This window comes from Emydura macquarii, unplaced genomic scaffold, assembly GCF_026122565.2.
Source record: "Emydura macquarii macquarii isolate MOO-44397 ecotype Brisbane River unplaced genomic scaffold, CSIRO-AGI_Emac_v2 contig_3110, whole genome shotgun sequence".
Classification (NCBI taxonomy): Eukaryota; Metazoa; Chordata; order Testudines; family Chelidae; genus Emydura; species Emydura macquarii.
Window position 1 is genome coordinate 214,349 of NW_027133247.1, and position 16,989 is coordinate 231,337.

Below are 16,989 nucleotides of genomic sequence, written 5' to 3' on the forward strand. Positions count from 1 at the left end.
TTTCATGGTTAAGTACCTTGCTGCATTGGGGCCTTAGGGTTGAGAAGACCTTTGAACCTCAAACCTGGTGAGAAGGATTTACTACCTAAAAATCTCTATAGATCTTCTTTGGTGGTCTCCTGGTGGGAGAGTGAGACTGGGAACTGGAGAAGGATGGGAGTTAACCCTAGGGGGAAAATAAGAAGTTTCTGAGTGGAAGCCTGGAATTAATTTTCCTTCTTTTTCCCATCCAAAAATGACTTTTTCTAGTCAGCTCTGTATCTAACGCACTATCAGACTGAATTCAAATGAACAGATTGTTTCATAATTGCTGAGAAACATCTCTGCACAAAAGTAGAAGAGGGACTGAATTCTGAAGTCTGTTTTTAAAATACGAAAAGAACAGGTAAGAAAACCTCTCAAGCAGATGACTGAGGTATCTGGCAGTCATCATAGCAATGTGTGTTTATAAAATTTTAAATTGACTTTTTAGAATCCTAAATAGATTTGATGCTTACTAAGCTACAGGAAAACAATGGACAGAGGGGAAGAAGAAGCAAGAATCAGCTATGTTGAAAAACTACTTGAATTAACTGTGAAGGAATTAGACAACTCAAATGCCAAATCTCTGCTTTCTTTAGTCAAATCAAATTTAACTATAGAAGCCAAATGACACATGAATTATTAGGCTTCTGAACAAATGTGATGGCCAAAAGCCAGTCAAATTCTTCAGTAGTTGTATTGGAATGTTTGGATTGGGATTTAAGAACATTAGTTTAAAATCAGGATCCATTAATTGTTGGCTTCAGTGCCTAGCAGAGGAAAGAAGCAGCACGTGGACATGGTCTGCGTGCATAAACGTTTTAAATGTGACTTAAAGCTTGTGAAGGGAACAGGATCTGTTATGAAACAAAAAAACTTTTCTTGCTGGCAATTTAAAAGCCAGACTAAGAATTCACTCATTGGGACTGGAAGGCAACTCAGAATAAAATACATTATTTTATAATGTACTTCCTCTTGGAGTTCAAGAATATATCAGACAGCAGCTCATTTAGTACAAGTTATTTTGGGTTTACCAGTTTTAAATTCCAAATTTGATTGTGTGATGGCAGAGAGTAGCAAAGTGGAGTCATAATGGGACTAAACAAATAAGTGCAAATCAGTTAGTCTATTGTCTGAACTCAACAAATGAATAAAATGCTGCTAATCCAAGAACTATTCCTGTTGTAACATGGTTTTAATAGCTCCACTACTCACTCTTTTATACATTTAAAATTATGCAGGTGGCAAAGGAAAGGCATAATTGTCTAAATTCTGCCCTGGTGTAACACCAAGACAGTATAATTCAAAGAATTTTTTTATTCAGAGATTATGCACTGAACGCACATAAAACTAAATTTTGGGCATTAATTTACTATGCAAGCATAAGAGAAATTATCACATAAACATCGGTTACACACAAGTATATCGTAAGAGCAAGAGGCCTTACTGAGAGTCATTGGTAGAAGTTTTTAACGTGCAGGTGAAAACGAACAAACTTAATTTTCAAAACCATCAAAGGAAAAGTGAGAACCTAAAAGGGCCTCATTGTGTATGTACCACAAATTACCAATTTCAAAAGACTTTGTTACATAGGTCAAAGCAGAGTTAGTCAGCCACAGACAAAGGAAAGGCACAAGCTCATATTTAGTATGTGTGAGAGTGTGATCAGGTTTATTTACTGAGTATGGTTCTCTGAATAACCAAGGAGATTAGCCAAACTATGATGGTGGCATTGTATGTTGTTGTATTACTTTACTGCCTCGCAGCCCTAGCCATGTACAGGACCTCATCATGCTAGGCAATGTAAAAATACAGAGCAAAAGGACTATCTCTCCCCTACAAAGTTTACAATCTAAGGGCATATCTACACTACAGCGGCACAACTACAGCACAGCAGCTGTGCCCCTGTAGTGCCGTAGCATAGACGCTTTGTACATCAACAGGAGAGGTTTTTCCATTGATGTACAGTAGAACCTCAGAGTTACAAACTCCAGAGTTACAAACTGATCTGTCAACCACACACCTCATTTGGAACTGGAAGAACACAATCAAGCAGTAGCAGAGACCAAAAAAAAAATAAAAATAAAAAGCAAATACAGTACAGTACTGTGTTAAAAGTAAACTACTAAAAAAATAAAGAGAAAGTTTTTAAAATGATTTGATACGGTAAGGAAACTATTTCTGTTCTTGTTTCATTTAAATTAAGATGGTTACAAGCAGCATTTTTCTTCTGCATAAGAAAGTTTCAAAGCTGTATTAAGTCAATATTCAAGTTGTAAAGTTTTGAAAGAACAACCATAACATTTTGTTCAGAGTTACGAACAATCTCCATTCCCAAGGTGCTCATAATTACGAGCTTTTACTTTAGTTAATCCATCTCTCCAAGAGGTGGTAGCTAGGCTGACAGAAGAATTCTAGCTATGTCAAAAATGGGGATTAGGTCAACCTAATTACATTGCACAAGGCACAAATTTTTTCACTGCCCTGAGTGACATAGCCAGATCCATCTAATTTTTAGGTGTAGACAAGCCTCAGAAATAATCCTTGTAGTTCTCACTTGGGAGTCCTTACATCAATAATAGAATCATCATCTACTGACACTTGGGCATCTGAGCAAATGATGAGGAACATGCTAGTGGCCAGGAATTCTTGCAAGATCCTGGACTTCACTACTTTCTATCCTAATAAAAGCACAAAAAGGAGGATGTTGCATATCCTCTCTGGTATTACCCTCCAGCTGGGACTGTTCTATCTGAGCCTTGGGACAAATTCACTAAATTAGAAGGAAGATCTTTACTGCCCTAGTTCCTCAAGTGTCAGCCCAGGTGACATTTAGGTTCAACTTATCAAGCATGCAGTAGGCATGTTTTATTTTCTTAAAATTCAGAAACACTGGCAAAACAGGAGTTATGCTTCTCAAAGTCCACAGTTCACTGTTCAAAGCCTATTTTGCCCTGTCTTTCTCTCTCAGATTTGAATTGCATAGTCTCTTTAGGATTGTCATCTTATTTTGAGGTTTTCATTTTAGATTAAATATTTAAATAACGTAGTAGCAGTTCTTTCAGGTTATTTTTATTTGTAAATATTTTTATTTTTATAATTAAATTTTCTCATTTTATATAAAAGCTGCTAATTTTATATAGAAGTTGATAATTTGGCCAACGAGTTAAAATGTAATTACACTTCAATTCAAAATATCAAACATATATTTTTAAGCTTTAAACCATTAAAGAGCCAATTTGACCCTGTCCTTCTCCCCAAATATCAAATCTAAGATTAAAACTGGAAGAAAATTCTAAGTATTTCCCGAATATATTACCTAGGTGATTTGATTTAGTTGTGTCTACTGGAAAAATCAGAATGCATTCTTACAATCAGATTCCTTGCCTATATTTTGATATTTACTTTAAAGACTAAAAATAAATCCCTATGTAAAGGCATTCAAGTAAGTGTTTTAATTTGCAACATATTCATTCAGGGGTGCCTGATTTTACTATTTTACAGGGATGCTAGATGAAGGACATCATTTAGAGTGAATGAATCAGTGTAGGCTCCAGGGGCAGTGACCACATATTGTTTTGTACAGCACTGTGCACATGATTAACAAATAATAGACCTTTATGATGATAGTCCACACCTGGAAGATTTGATGCTAGTGACGTTTGTGAAACCCAGAATTTGCTATAAATCATTTCACTCAAAAGTATTTTGGAAGTTTTCTAGGGATTAGCGGGTCAATCTGTCCAAGTCTTCTTCTGACCTAGATGGGAAGTGGTGTGATTAGCATCTTGCAGGTCTATTTACTGCATATTGAGGGTTGGGTTCCATTGCTTCAATCTGTGGCTTGTGTTGATATTACCAGTGTCGTTTTTGTTGTATTTGATACCATAGGAAAATATCTACCTTTGTTAAGCTTTCCTTACACAGAGTAAAATGTACTTTCATTCAGCTGGGGTCCTTTCAGATTAAGGACAACAACAAAACAACAAATATAAATCTTTATGAAAGACAGTAGTGTTATTCACTGTGTGCCAGCCATATAGAATTGACTTGTAATGCTGTCCCTTGGTAAACAGGCAGAAACTATTCATACTTAAAGGTGTAGTACACAAAACAAAAACAAAACATCTCTCATATTTACATACTTACATTGTAGTAAGCTTGCAGGCACTTACTGTGTCTTTCTTGGCTGATGGCTCTTTTAAAACTGTATGTATCGACTATTGTGATGGATCTTATGTGACCATGAAGAATGTAGTTGTATTTGGTAACTGGTGTGACAACCAGGCTGAGTGAAGTCTCCTGGATCTCTTGCCCTTCTTTTGTGCTAACAACTGTAATTTTAATGTAAACTAAACTGGCCATTTCTCAGGAGCATATAATTTAGAGACTAGTGATTTTTCTCTAGGATTCTGATAGGCTGAAAAAGGATGCTGTGCTGGAGGCGAGTGTGTTCTTGGATAACTAGGATTTACATAATACATGCAGGTAATTGTTGTTACTTAAGAATAATCCCTTTGGTAACTCTGCTAAATCCTAGTTTGTTTTTTATTATTGTTACATGGCTTAATCTCCAGGGAATATCTACTGAAGATTCACAAGCTCTTTTCTTCTCTCAGACAGATAATGACTTTTGAAGTGAAATTGACCAGTTTATAGGTGACTCTTGAAAATTTTAACTGCAATGCACCAATAGCCAGTTCCTACTTGGCAGGACTGATTAATTTTTTCCAAACATATACTTAACACCTTGATTAAAACTCCCCTGAGCTGTCTTTGAATCATGATTGTTATGAATTAAATGAAGTTAAAGCTAGCTTTGGGATTCTTTTGGACTCCTTAGTGACATTAGATGCCCATACAGCTATGGTAATAAACGACCATTTCATTTGGGACTGGCTAGAAAACTGCGCCGCATCCTGTTGAAATTGGCTCTTGTTACAGTAATTTGTACATTTGTGACCTCAAGGTTCGATTATTGCAACTCATGTCTAGATGTGAAGCTATACATTAGAAAGTTGAGCAGTACAAAACATAGCACCAGTCTGCTTAGCCACATAGATCACTGAGCATATCAGTCTGACTCTTACTCACCCACCACTCTCTACACTAGCTTCCCATTTAATAAAGTCCATAGGCCTCTGTCTGGATCTTGAGTCCTCCAAAGGATTGGCTATAGTTACCTATCTACTCCCCTATCCCACCTCCAGTAACTTGTCAGTGCAGCTATATTCCACTGGAACCATGAAACTGTGAAGCAAGAGGGGAGAATCATGAGTTGAAGTCCCAGAACTCTCTCAGCAAGAGACTTAAACTATGCAACTTGATGCTACAGAAGATAACAGGCCTTGTGGCAGTCAGCAATAAATGCAAGCCAGCTCTCTTTGACCTGCAGAAACCTGTTTACACACAGATACACATGTTCCTGTTTTTACTAACGCATACACACAAATAACACTTCCAAGCCCATCCCCCAAAACCCTATGAACCACTCTTCTCCATTTCTCATACAGAGTGCGAGCTGAGAAAGATGTTTATATTTTTAAATACTTTGCAGTCTCACTATGGGACCTATTACCCATCTGAATGTTTAGAGGACTCTGTTAATTGGAGCCAGAACTATCCTTGAGTCCAAGCCCCTTTTTCTTTGAGAGTATGATGGGTCAGTGTTAGCGTTGGTGTTTCCATGCTCTGTTACAGGGTCATATAAATACATAGACATAAGGCAGATTCTACAATAATTTCTATCAGTAAGGCTTTTTAAAACACTTTTTTTCCAAGCTGACAAATGTTGGCAAAATCCCACATGAAACTAAGCATGGATTTATAAGCTCAGGACATATTCCATTGCTTTAGAATTTTAAATAACTTTAAAATAAAGACTAACTTTAAATTTTAGAGCACTTTGACAAGAAGATCAATATACTTACAATCATTACTTTGTCATCAGAACATCTGCAGATTCTACATCATTCTCTTTACAAAGACAGGATGATGTCAAAAAGGGAAATGTAAAATAAAAATACTATGTTGCAAGCATATAAACTACCATTTCTTTCTTTAAGGTATTAGATAATTTGGGACTAGTTTACTAGCAAATGCAGTCTGTAGTGGGTAGGTTCTTCAAGCAGCTGTTCATTCCTAGACTCTCATTGTGCTACTGTCTCTTGTCTCATATTCTTATATCGAGGAATGTTCTTGTAACACTTGCACAGTATATACTTCAGCTGCAATTTAATTTTAACCCTAAAATTGTTGTTATGTAGCCTTTCTGTAGGGTATTGATGGTGTTAAGCACCTGCTTAGCTGACAGACTTTTGGAGGATAAGAGCAGCGTTAGAAAGCCAGGAATATCTGACATGGCAGTTTTTCTTTGTGAAAATTGATTTTTGAGTGGATGTATGTCATTTGCCAGAAGACTTAATAGTCTGTCACTCAGTAGTTAATACTTTCCTCTGAATTTGTTATATAATCCTATGAATTTTGTGCTATTCTTTGTAATAACAATAACAGGAACATGCATTTTTTTTGGTGTTAAAACTAAAACTGATATTCCACATTCAGTTTAAATTTTAAAAAATACATTGTTATGGATGAAACCATGGACACATCAGAAAATTCAGAATTATTATTTCTACTCTAAATGTAAGTCAGCCAAGTTGCACACACACATGCATTAGAAGAGGAAGATTACCATATGCAGTAATACAGCATTAGCAAAGAAACTGCCATTTAGTATCGGCTTATTATAAAAGGTGAATTCAAATGAATTTTAAGAGAAACATTTTGTCTACAACAAAATGGATCCTTAGTGATCACTACAGAGCTACCCTTTGGGGTGACAGACCAAATATCTGTTTAAGTATCTGGGTCACTGTCATCTGGGTGCTAAATACCACATCTTAAGATCACAAAAGTCTTCTATTCAGAACTTTAGTCTAACTCCTTATACTATTTCCTCTGAGACCACCAATGTCACGGCACTATTTTACAAGGAGTACTAGGCAGCAACTTTCGTCTGCACTCTTCTCTTCTTTTCTACCGATATCAAATAACAACTTTAAGGAGATACTAAAGCGTAGGGCTCCCACAAAGTGTTGCCACAACATTTTGTTGCATTGACCTACAATGAAGGCTGGAAGTTGTGAGTGACCTTGATAGTCAGCAGACGAGCTTGTTAAATTGCCATTGCCAGTTACTCACTGAGGTCGACTAGCTGAAAGTTAAGGCAAAAATCTTTTTACTTGCATAACGTCTTGCTATTACAGTTTGTGTTGGTTGTACGTATTTTTAAATACGAAAATCAACTGGCATCTAGAAATAGTATTTTTGTGAAAAGGTCAAATAACTTTCCATCTAGGAAAGATGTGTAAGTTGCTAATAAAACTAGTAATCGGTATCTAAACTTTTTGACCGACATAAAAATATCCTAAAAATGAATCGCTGTAGCATTTCAAAAATATTGTGTCTATTAGACAGTTATTTACCCGAGGGATCAACTTTTTAAGTCATTTAAAGAAAACTTACTATTTCAGGGTAAAATATTCAAAAATGTCAACATTTCACTTTCAATGTTCCTAAGTGACTTACATGTTTTTGAAATTTTTTATCTTCAGTGTCTGAAAAGCAAATAAATCAGTTGGCAAAATTATTGTTCCAAATAGCGAGTCTGTTTAAAAGTGTACTTAACAAGAACTAAGATTCAAGATTGTCTGAGCTTTTAATTTCTGCCTTCATCTCTTCTTGACTACTATAACTCCCATTTATCTTGTAAGAATTCCCAAAGGTTTTCCATTGCATGAACTTCATTTTAACACAGGGATTGTCTTGTGACAGTGCTTCCATGATTCACAGTTGCACAGACTATTTCCTTTTCCATTCAAAATTCCATTACCAGAGCCCCATATATTCTGCCGCAAGCCAGAAACTCTGCAGCAGAGTCCTTAGATTCAGTGACAACATGGTGCAACAAACTGGAAATTCTCTGGCTGTTTCATTTATATTAGGAACCATTTTTAATAAATTCTGTTATACATGTTCATATTTAATCAATTCAGTGGCCCCCATGTTGCGATGACAGACATAATATATGTAATTTAATGTCAAGATTAAGAATTGTACTTCTCAAAGTTCTGAAGATTTTTATATTGACACCTAATTACATAGTAGTCATCAGAGACTAGCGGTGGGGGAGGGTTTGGCAGTAGGGTAAAGATGCAGTTGGGGCTTTTAGCACTGAGAAGATATGGAGACCTTTTAGGATTGAGATAAGCATACAGCGGGCCTTAGGCTGTACGTATATTTACACAGCTATAGCGCCACAGCTTCAGTGCTGTAGTTAAACCGCTGTAGCAGCGTGAGCCCTGGTCTACACTTATCTAGAAATTTGGCTGCAGTTGACAGGAGTTATACAAGCTACACAGAGTAGCTTGCGTAACTCCCATCGACGGCTGTACTTCCATTCAGCGCGGTGTCTTCACTGCACTGCGCCGACGGGAACTGCGTTTACCGTCTACACAGCACTACGCCACTTGAGGAGGTGGTTTTACTAGGTCGACTTTCTGATTGATTAAACAGGTTTTCACTGACTGCTCAATCAATCCAGAAAGATCGATCTGGCAGCAGCAACTTTGCCGCCGTCAGTGTAGATGTACCCTGAGTGTAGCCACTCACTACAGCAATGGGAGGGGTTCTCCTGTCACTGTGGTTAATCCACCTCCCTGAAAGTTGGATTCTTCTATCAATCTAGTGCTGTCTACATCAGGGGGTTACACTGGCTTAACTTTTTAGTATTGGCCTGGCCTGATTCTTATTTACATGAAGGATGCTTTACACAGAACTTTGTGTAAATGAGAATCGGGCCCTATCTAGGTGTTTCTGCTAAAGGGATCATTTGTGAAATGGTTAACGTTAACATTTGCATTGTCAGCAGAGGTTTCAGAGTTCACATCACTGGCCTGGTGAATGTGGCAGTTCACATCTCTGACCAATTGTTTCAGGCTGTCTGCAGATTTGGGAAGATCATGAAGACAGCACTGACTTGGCTTGCACTTAGCTCATGATTCAGAGGTTTCCTTTACAGCCATGAGGGATAGAAACTTTTTTTAAAAATTGAAAGTTTAGATTATGGAACACAGTTCTGCAGTAAGGATCAATTCTGTGGAAAATTCTGCAGCCAGACTACATCTCTATGTGCAGCCCTTCCTTTAACATCTCTATTACAGGTACAGTAGTTGCTTATGTGGAAAAGTAATGAAAAGCATTTAATGTATTTTAGATGGATATTAATACAGATTGAGCTAGAAATAAGAAAAAGAGAGCATCGTGTTACCAGCTTGCTTTCTGTAGACCTCCAGCAGTGCTTTGCGGGCTGCTAATGGTCCACAGATGAGTGTGAGAACCTATGCTGTCCCAGGTCTCCAAATTCCAGTATAATATAGGATTGTTTCTTGATGCCTGAACAATCCACCTGTAATAGTTTTGTTTTCTTATTTCTTGTTTCTTTGTTTTCTGAAGTGATAGGTGTCCTACCAGAGAGAAAACACACGATTAAAAACAATTAGAGGATCTGATGATCAGTGCTTTAATATGTGTGACAGTGAAATTGTGATATAAAGTTTGATTGTCTGTTCAGTAAATTCTAAGAAAGCTTTTGTCCAGACTTAATATTTTTCCCTTGGGTCTTCTCAAAGCCAGATATTTAATTTGATATTGATATTGTTAATTTATTGATATCTAGTGCATAATTGTTGAACTGCCATTCTAAATCCATAACTAATGACCACTAAAATAATAGTTACGTGGCTTGTAGCGCTTCAACTGATGAGTAAACCATGCCAGTAAAACTGGCATGCAGCCACTTTGGTATGTAACAGTGTTTTTTATAAAGTATAACCATAGTAACTGATCTGGATGACATTAGGTAGCTGGTTGTTGCTGACTGCTGGAAATAAAACAGATTTTTAGCAACACATGTGTAATGTCTGAAGGTAAAGTAATCCAAGATAAATGCCTGTGCTCTGCTGAGAATGTAGTATGAAGCACATCAAGCCAAGATTTGACTTACTGACTTATGAATCTAATCGTTCTATGAATTTGCTTCTGCATGATGAAAACAAAACATATATGCTGGCAGTGTGTGCAGTGATTGTTGCAATCTGAAAAGTTAAATGCAAATTGAAAGAATTGATATTGCAGATGAATAGAATGTGATATTAGTGCAAAATGTAGACTTTGTTGAAGATTTTTAAAAATCTTAATGCCACTAGAAATTTTTCTGGATGTGTTTATTTCACTGATGAAGGTTTGGGGTGGTGAGGGGGGAGGACAGGGGAAGAAAGGGGAACCACTTTCCCTTGCAGTTCGTTTTAAGATCATGAGAACCAGAACATTAACTGACTTTACTCAGGTTACTGTCCTAGCTGAGTCAAGTGTAAAAATTGGGATACACAATTGGGATAATTTAAAAAACAAAATAAACCATGTGCCTCCTCTCCCAAAAAAACCCCACAACCTTGTGGCCTGGTTTAATAAGAATGATAGTTTTCATTTTCTTTTTCTTTTATTTTAAATGAACAGTACAACTGGGATCATGCTAAACATTGGTCACATTATGAAAAAATCATGCAGGATATGTATATTTAAAATACAACAAAAATGAGTGGAAATAAAATCCTGAAGCAATAAGATGTAGTGAATATTTCTAGAAGGATTCTTACACTTTGGAGCTTATAGGATGTACCTAATTAGGTGTTTAAAATGTTATTAAAATTAACTTACTCTTTTTTAACCTATGCCACAGATATACCTGGTTATTAAAACAAAGCCTTAGTTGTTTGACATTGTGTAAGGTTTAAAGTCTTACCTGAGGATTTAAATTAGTTTATTGAAGTAGTAGATGCTTGAGGAAAGAAAAACAGCCTGAGGACAACACCCATAAGGCATCTTTGGATCTTTGTTGCTGTTTTTTTCCACTGGAGGTCTCTTACGTGGCGAAAGAAGTTGGTGTTCATAAAGCCACCCTAGGAATAAAAACAAAAACAAAAAAACCCTAAACTTGTTTGTGTTGGGGAGAAGAGGAAGGGTTTGGTTTGGTAACATTTTTTACTCTTATGGCTGTATTCTGCAGCTTTTTAGGTGCCTCACAAAAATGAATGCAATACTAAAACTGCAAAGTTTTCAATGCTTTCATGACATCATAATTGATTAAACTACTATTATATGCACAAGCACTGTATGACATCTTATTGTTACAAAGTTAAGAGGAAGGCCTTTTAAAAATGCCATTTAAATTCAAGACTTGTAATTAAATCAGTAGATTGTCAAAGAAAATGATAAACTAGTAAATGGACTTTTTTTTCACTTTTAAGATAAAGATACAGATATCACTGTGAAGGATAATACAGATGATTTCTGTCTGCGAGATACACTGAGCATTGCATCAACAGACTCCTTTGTTTCAGCAGCTGAGGTAAGAGTCAGAAGGATTGCTTCTTTAACAATACTAGATTCTTTCTTTCATAAAAAATAAATAGCAGATTCCTAATGGTTCTAATTTCTTACTGTAAATTAAAAGCTGCTAATTTCTGTGTGGAAAATAAATTGCATCTTACATGAAAAAAATGCCTCCATTTGCAGCCAGCCTCCTAGTACTTTCTTTACTTTGGACCAATGGAGTCACAAACACACTCATTCCTGTCCTCTGTTTTGCTTTAAAAACTGTCATTTTAATGCTTTTTTTTTTTTTTTTTTGGTCACCTGGCAGCACATTCCATGAGTTATCCATCCTTCTAAAAATGAGTTGCTTACCATTGTAAACAGCCATCGTCTTTGGTATCAGAGCTGGATATCTATGAACACCTATAATGGTTCTGATTATTGAGGAAGTAGAATTAGATGACACAGTACCAACCATCTAAATAACGGTGTTCTTTTTCCCCCTGCCACCTGGCCAGGGGCATGCCCAAGGGGGGGGACAAGCAGGGGCATGACCCACCCAATAATTGATGAGGAGGCAGAGAGCTCCTCTGGCCCCTGGGCATGGTGTGAAGGGTGTTTCCCTCTCTGGAGCCCTGACGGGGAAGTAGGGGCACAGAATGTGTCCATCCAAAAGAACTGGAATTTAAGCACTGTACCTTCCCTTATGAAGTGAGTTATGTGAAATGGATTGAGGTAGCCCAAAGTAACTCGCAGTGCTGTGACTAAAAGTAATTTATAACAAGGAATATGTCTCCTGAAACTAGTTACCCTTTCCTGTAATTTGGAGGAGACTATCCAAGATCCCTTCAAATGAGTGAGTCCTGTCAGTTCAAGAAGATATATGAAATTCAAAAAAAAAACTGATACCACACCTTCTCCCATTTTTTTAGATGAATTTTCCTACTATTTAAACTGATATTCAAAAAGAATGCAGTCTGCTGTCTTGTGTCTGCTTGGTAATAAACAGGGACACACACAGTCTCTCAGAAAGAGAGATGAATATGTTTTGTACAGAAGAATTCTTCCTACCCTGAACCTAAAGTGACTGTGTCTCCTTAAGAAACACTGTCATAACTGGCCAGAACAATCGCCCTGGCTGTTGCCCTTCTAAATCTTCAAAGTAGTCTCACCATCTTGATATTCTAAATCCACTAAGGCTATGTCTGCACTTCAGTCAGGAGGTGAGATTGTAGCACATGTAAGCACATACACAAGCTAGCGCTGAACAAGCTAGCTCACTAAAAATAACAATGAAGCTGCAGTGGCATGTGCTAGCCACTTGAATATGTATCTAGGGTCCCAGACAGGCTTGTATTTGGGAGGATTGGTCTGTGCCACTGCCTGTGTAGTTATGGCTTCTCTGCTATTTTTAGCAAGCTAGAGCAGGTATGCCTGATTCCCTCCCTCCCCAAAACACAGAAAATGTTGTAAGATTCCTGTTTAGATGCCTTGGCTACCTAGCAAACATACCCTGAACTTCATGACCCTTCCCAGTGACACATTCCTACTGGATACTTTCCTCTGAATGAGGTTTCCATGGGAAGAGGAAGTCCTGGAGATCAATGAAGCAGCAAAGACGTTCATAGGAAACTATAGATGTCTCATTCAAAAGTTTATGGGGCTATGTTTTGTTCCCCTGCAGTTGTTTCTGTGGAAATAAGGAGCATGTTTCCCAGACATCTTTAAGGCCTAGTTCTAGTTCAGTAGCAGCTTGAGTATTCCCACAAAATAAGGAATGCACAATAAAAACAAAAATTCAGTATAGTGCCATCCACCATGAGTCAAATGGTGGCTGATTACTAATTATGAGTCTCCTTGCCAGGGAAATGCATTTGAGTCCTGGTAAATGAGAAACATCTTCATATGAATACACTAGAGAGGAAGGTGATGAAGGCCCCTGGATGTTTAAAAGTGACTACAAAGTATATAAACTGCTTTTGGCATTACATTTGAAATATCGGAACTTGCCTCCTCTACACCTCAGTGCACAAGAGGATTTTGACAGTCTTTAGAGGGTCTGGAACATCATGGGTGTAGGTTGAAACCTGAGCTGCAGTATTCCCAGCCCCTAACCATGGGGAAAGGAGATGCTTAGTCTTAACCTGAGACACAGTTGTCCCAGTTTTTATCCTACAGCAATGATGTTCAGTGTCCCCAAGTTGTTTAGAGCAAACAAGAGGTAACTGTGATCTGAGGTTATTAATGTTTGAAGGAGTTACTATTTTGGAGATATTTGACACAGGTGGGGGAGAGGTTTGAATTGCCTTTTGTACCTCTTAGAAGCTTCACATTTAAAAAAAAAAAAAAAAAAAAAAGGCTTTTCAGAGATTTATTAATTCACCTTTCAGACAGCCCAGTTTTGGAAAACCAGTCCTATTTGATGTGATACCCTTGGTCTAGTTACTTGTGGGGTTTGAACTCAACTTCTGGATCTAAAAGAGTGAGCCCTCTATAGCTTGAGTTATAGGCCAGCTTTGTTTGCTTATTGGCAGTAGCATACTCAAATGTCTCCACATGGTTTAGCCAGAAGAGCGGGATGAAGACTCAAATAGTGTTAATGTGGGTTCTCTAATTCTCTCTCACACACTGGGGAGGGGAGTTAGAAAAAGATATATTTCCAAACTGTGCAACAAGGCAGCCATCTTTTCTGATGGATGAACCAGCGCTTGTACTATATCTGGGAAATGAAACACCTTAAAAAAATAAGCAAGGCAGTCTGCTGTACATATAGGAGAATGAATAATGATTACTTCTCAGCGTATTTCAGCTACTGGTAGAGACTGATCACTAAGGGTAGGTTGTGTTTTACACGGGTGTTGGAATGAAACCACAATTTCTACACACTAAACCTAGATGTTGAGTCTACTTATCCACTATTGTCTATAGCTTGTTTACATCTTCCCTCTTGTTCCATTTATTTGCAAGAGCAAGGAGGACGCAGTTGGGGGCTTCTAGCTCTGGCTTAGTCTTAGCTGGGCAATACACAAACTGTTCTTTCATTTTGTTCTCTTTTATCTCAGTTAAACTTACTAAGCATCCTGAATTATACATTCTGTTGTTAAAGTGCTTTGTCAGAGTCAGACAGCAGTTTCTTGGGAATTTTGGCAAAGCTGTGAATATGTCTTTTAAAATATTGGGGGTAGTCTGTCTCAGGGACTTGCAAATTATGGAGTTAGTGCTCCCTTTGGTGCTAGCAAGGGAGGTTCTCTTTAAGACATATTCCCTGCTCTAGACGTTATTAATTCTGTCTGAATTTTGCACTGTAGTATCTGACCCTTTGTGGCAAAAATTATCTCCACAGTGTTAGAGATGTGGATATGGAGGTTACATGTTAGAGCTTCAGTGTTTCTCACCTTTTTCTAGTTGGATTCAGACAGTAGTTTTGTGATGGATTTGAGGCAAATCTTCCTTTTTAAATTACCAGTCAAGTTTATTGTTCCTTGTGAAGCCCTCTAGGTTTTATCTGGACCAGGAAATTATATTGGCAAACATCTGCCCTTACCTTGTTTCTGAGAGAGAATTTGACTGACCATTCCTAGACATTAGAAACTTTAAACTGTGTTATGGTGAGAAGGGGAAAGAAGAAATGGGCTGATGAGATGACTCCACGTCAGTATTTCAGATGTATTTTCAAAGATTATTCATTGATACAGGCACTTTTTTCTAGTTAAAGTTAGAGCACGTTCCTTTCTGGCTCAGACATCTTTGTAAGCTAAGAGAAGTCAGTTATACATAGAAGAAATTTTCAAGCAACTGCCTGATCCTACTTGCATTCCTTTGCCAAACATCATTTGTCCGAGACATTAACTTCCACTGAGGCAGCTTTTGGACACAAATGTCAGGACAGTTGTACCCTTTTAATTTTCCTAACCTAGTTAAGAGCTGGTGGCTTGACACTTAGTTTGATTGGTAGATATAGCTAAAGAAATTTAACTACAGATTTCGTTTCTTGCTTTTAGACCCAGTAATCTGAATTCTGGTTGACTGTAGAAACAGAATACATTATTTGGGAGGGTACTGCTCTCCTTTATGCTTTAAAAGTCTATCTTGAAATCTATAATTGGAAGAGATTTGAAGAAAGTACCACTTAATTTATGATGTACAATCTGAGTGAGACTACATCCATAAGTTCTAAACTCAATTTGAAATAAAAGTTGTGGGGGAACACGCATGAGGAATGGGGCTGTGCCTCAGGGTTGTGTGGAAGGTGAGTTCTGGAGACCACAGGCACTCTGACCGGATCCTCAGCTATGTCACAGTGCTACTCAGACTTTAAAATCACCTTCGTGCTCCTCCCGTTTTAGAGATTGTGTGGGAACAGTTCAGTTTCAGGTAGGGGCTGTTCTAAACTATGGTTGGCTAGAGTGCCATCAAGGAGCCATTTTGGCAGCTAAAAATAGCCAGCAGTCCCTGTCCATACCCTGCTGCTGGTTCCCTTCCTCTGCCAGAAGCTGCTCTATACTGAAAGGTATTCCTGGGGCGGGTGGAGGGTGGACTTTACAGCCTTTTGTGTCACCAGAACAGGGTCATGAATAGGCTCTTTGTGTTCTTCATGGCTTTCAAGGGCATTTTGTCTTTTCTTCCTCTCTGTCTGGGGCAAACAAGACACACGGGATGTAGTTTAACTAGGCTGCAACTTTATTAATTTAATTCATCTGGGAACTATCTAGCAACATCTTGCCCAGCACAGATCATCCTTCCTTCCATAATCTGTTTCACCTGGTGGAGGACTGCTGTCAGTCCCTGTCTCCCCTCACCTCTCCACATCTGATCCCAGCCCATTGCTGGGACACAGCTGCCCTCCAGGGCTGGGGAAAAGAGAGTGTTGTCTCCTCCCTGTAGCCCACAGTCGGAACCCCAAGCCTGTTCCCCAGCTTCTTCCTCTAATTCTACTTCAGATTACAGTTTAGCAGACCCCCTGTCAAACAAGTATCTGCATTGGACCCCTGTCATGTTGCAACAACTTGCACTTCACCCATGCCTCCTAACCTGCTCATTAAGTTCCTGGGTTGCAATGGGAAAGGCAAAAAAAACAAAAACAAAAAAAACAAACCCTGGCCAATCTGGCAATGAGGGGAAAAAGACCGTGTCAATCCCAAAAAAAGGCAATTAGCACAATACTCACATCAGACCCAAAAAACCCTTGTCCTAAACCCTGGGTGGGAGAGTGGGAGCTGTTGATCTGGTCATATAATGGAACCCCAACCAAGGGAAAAGGGCTTTGGTGCCCTTTTCTTGTGTGTAAAGGAGCAAATGGGCTTCCACTGCACCCCTTAGACAAGCCAGTTATCTAGGATGCCCCCAGTCCCAAACCCATGAGGAAGCTGCGCATCCATTAGAAGGGTGGTGGGGGGTGACCCTTCAAGAAGCCACAGAGTCCTCTTTCCCTCCTCCCCCAATCTCTGAGAAACCCCCTCCTCCCCCAATCTCTGAGACTGCTGGGGTGCATTGGTGGCTTTGGACTGAAAATTTATTACAGTGTTTCGGATT

At 38.3% G+C, this 16,989-nt stretch overlaps 1 protein-coding gene across 3 annotated transcripts in view; it reads left to right on the top strand.

Annotated features, from left to right (window-relative positions):
• The window catches only part of MIGA1 (mitoguardin 1), a 52,354-nt gene that overhangs the window by 20,214 nt on the left and 15,151 nt on the right, over positions 1-16,989 (top strand). For all 3 annotated transcript variants that reach the window (XM_067530704.1, XM_067530703.1, XM_067530705.1), the window contains one exon: positions 11,391-11,491. In XM_067530704.1, the coding sequence (XP_067386805.1) occupies positions 11,391-11,491 (101 nt within the window). The remainder of the gene's footprint in view (positions 1-11,390; positions 11,492-16,989) is intronic.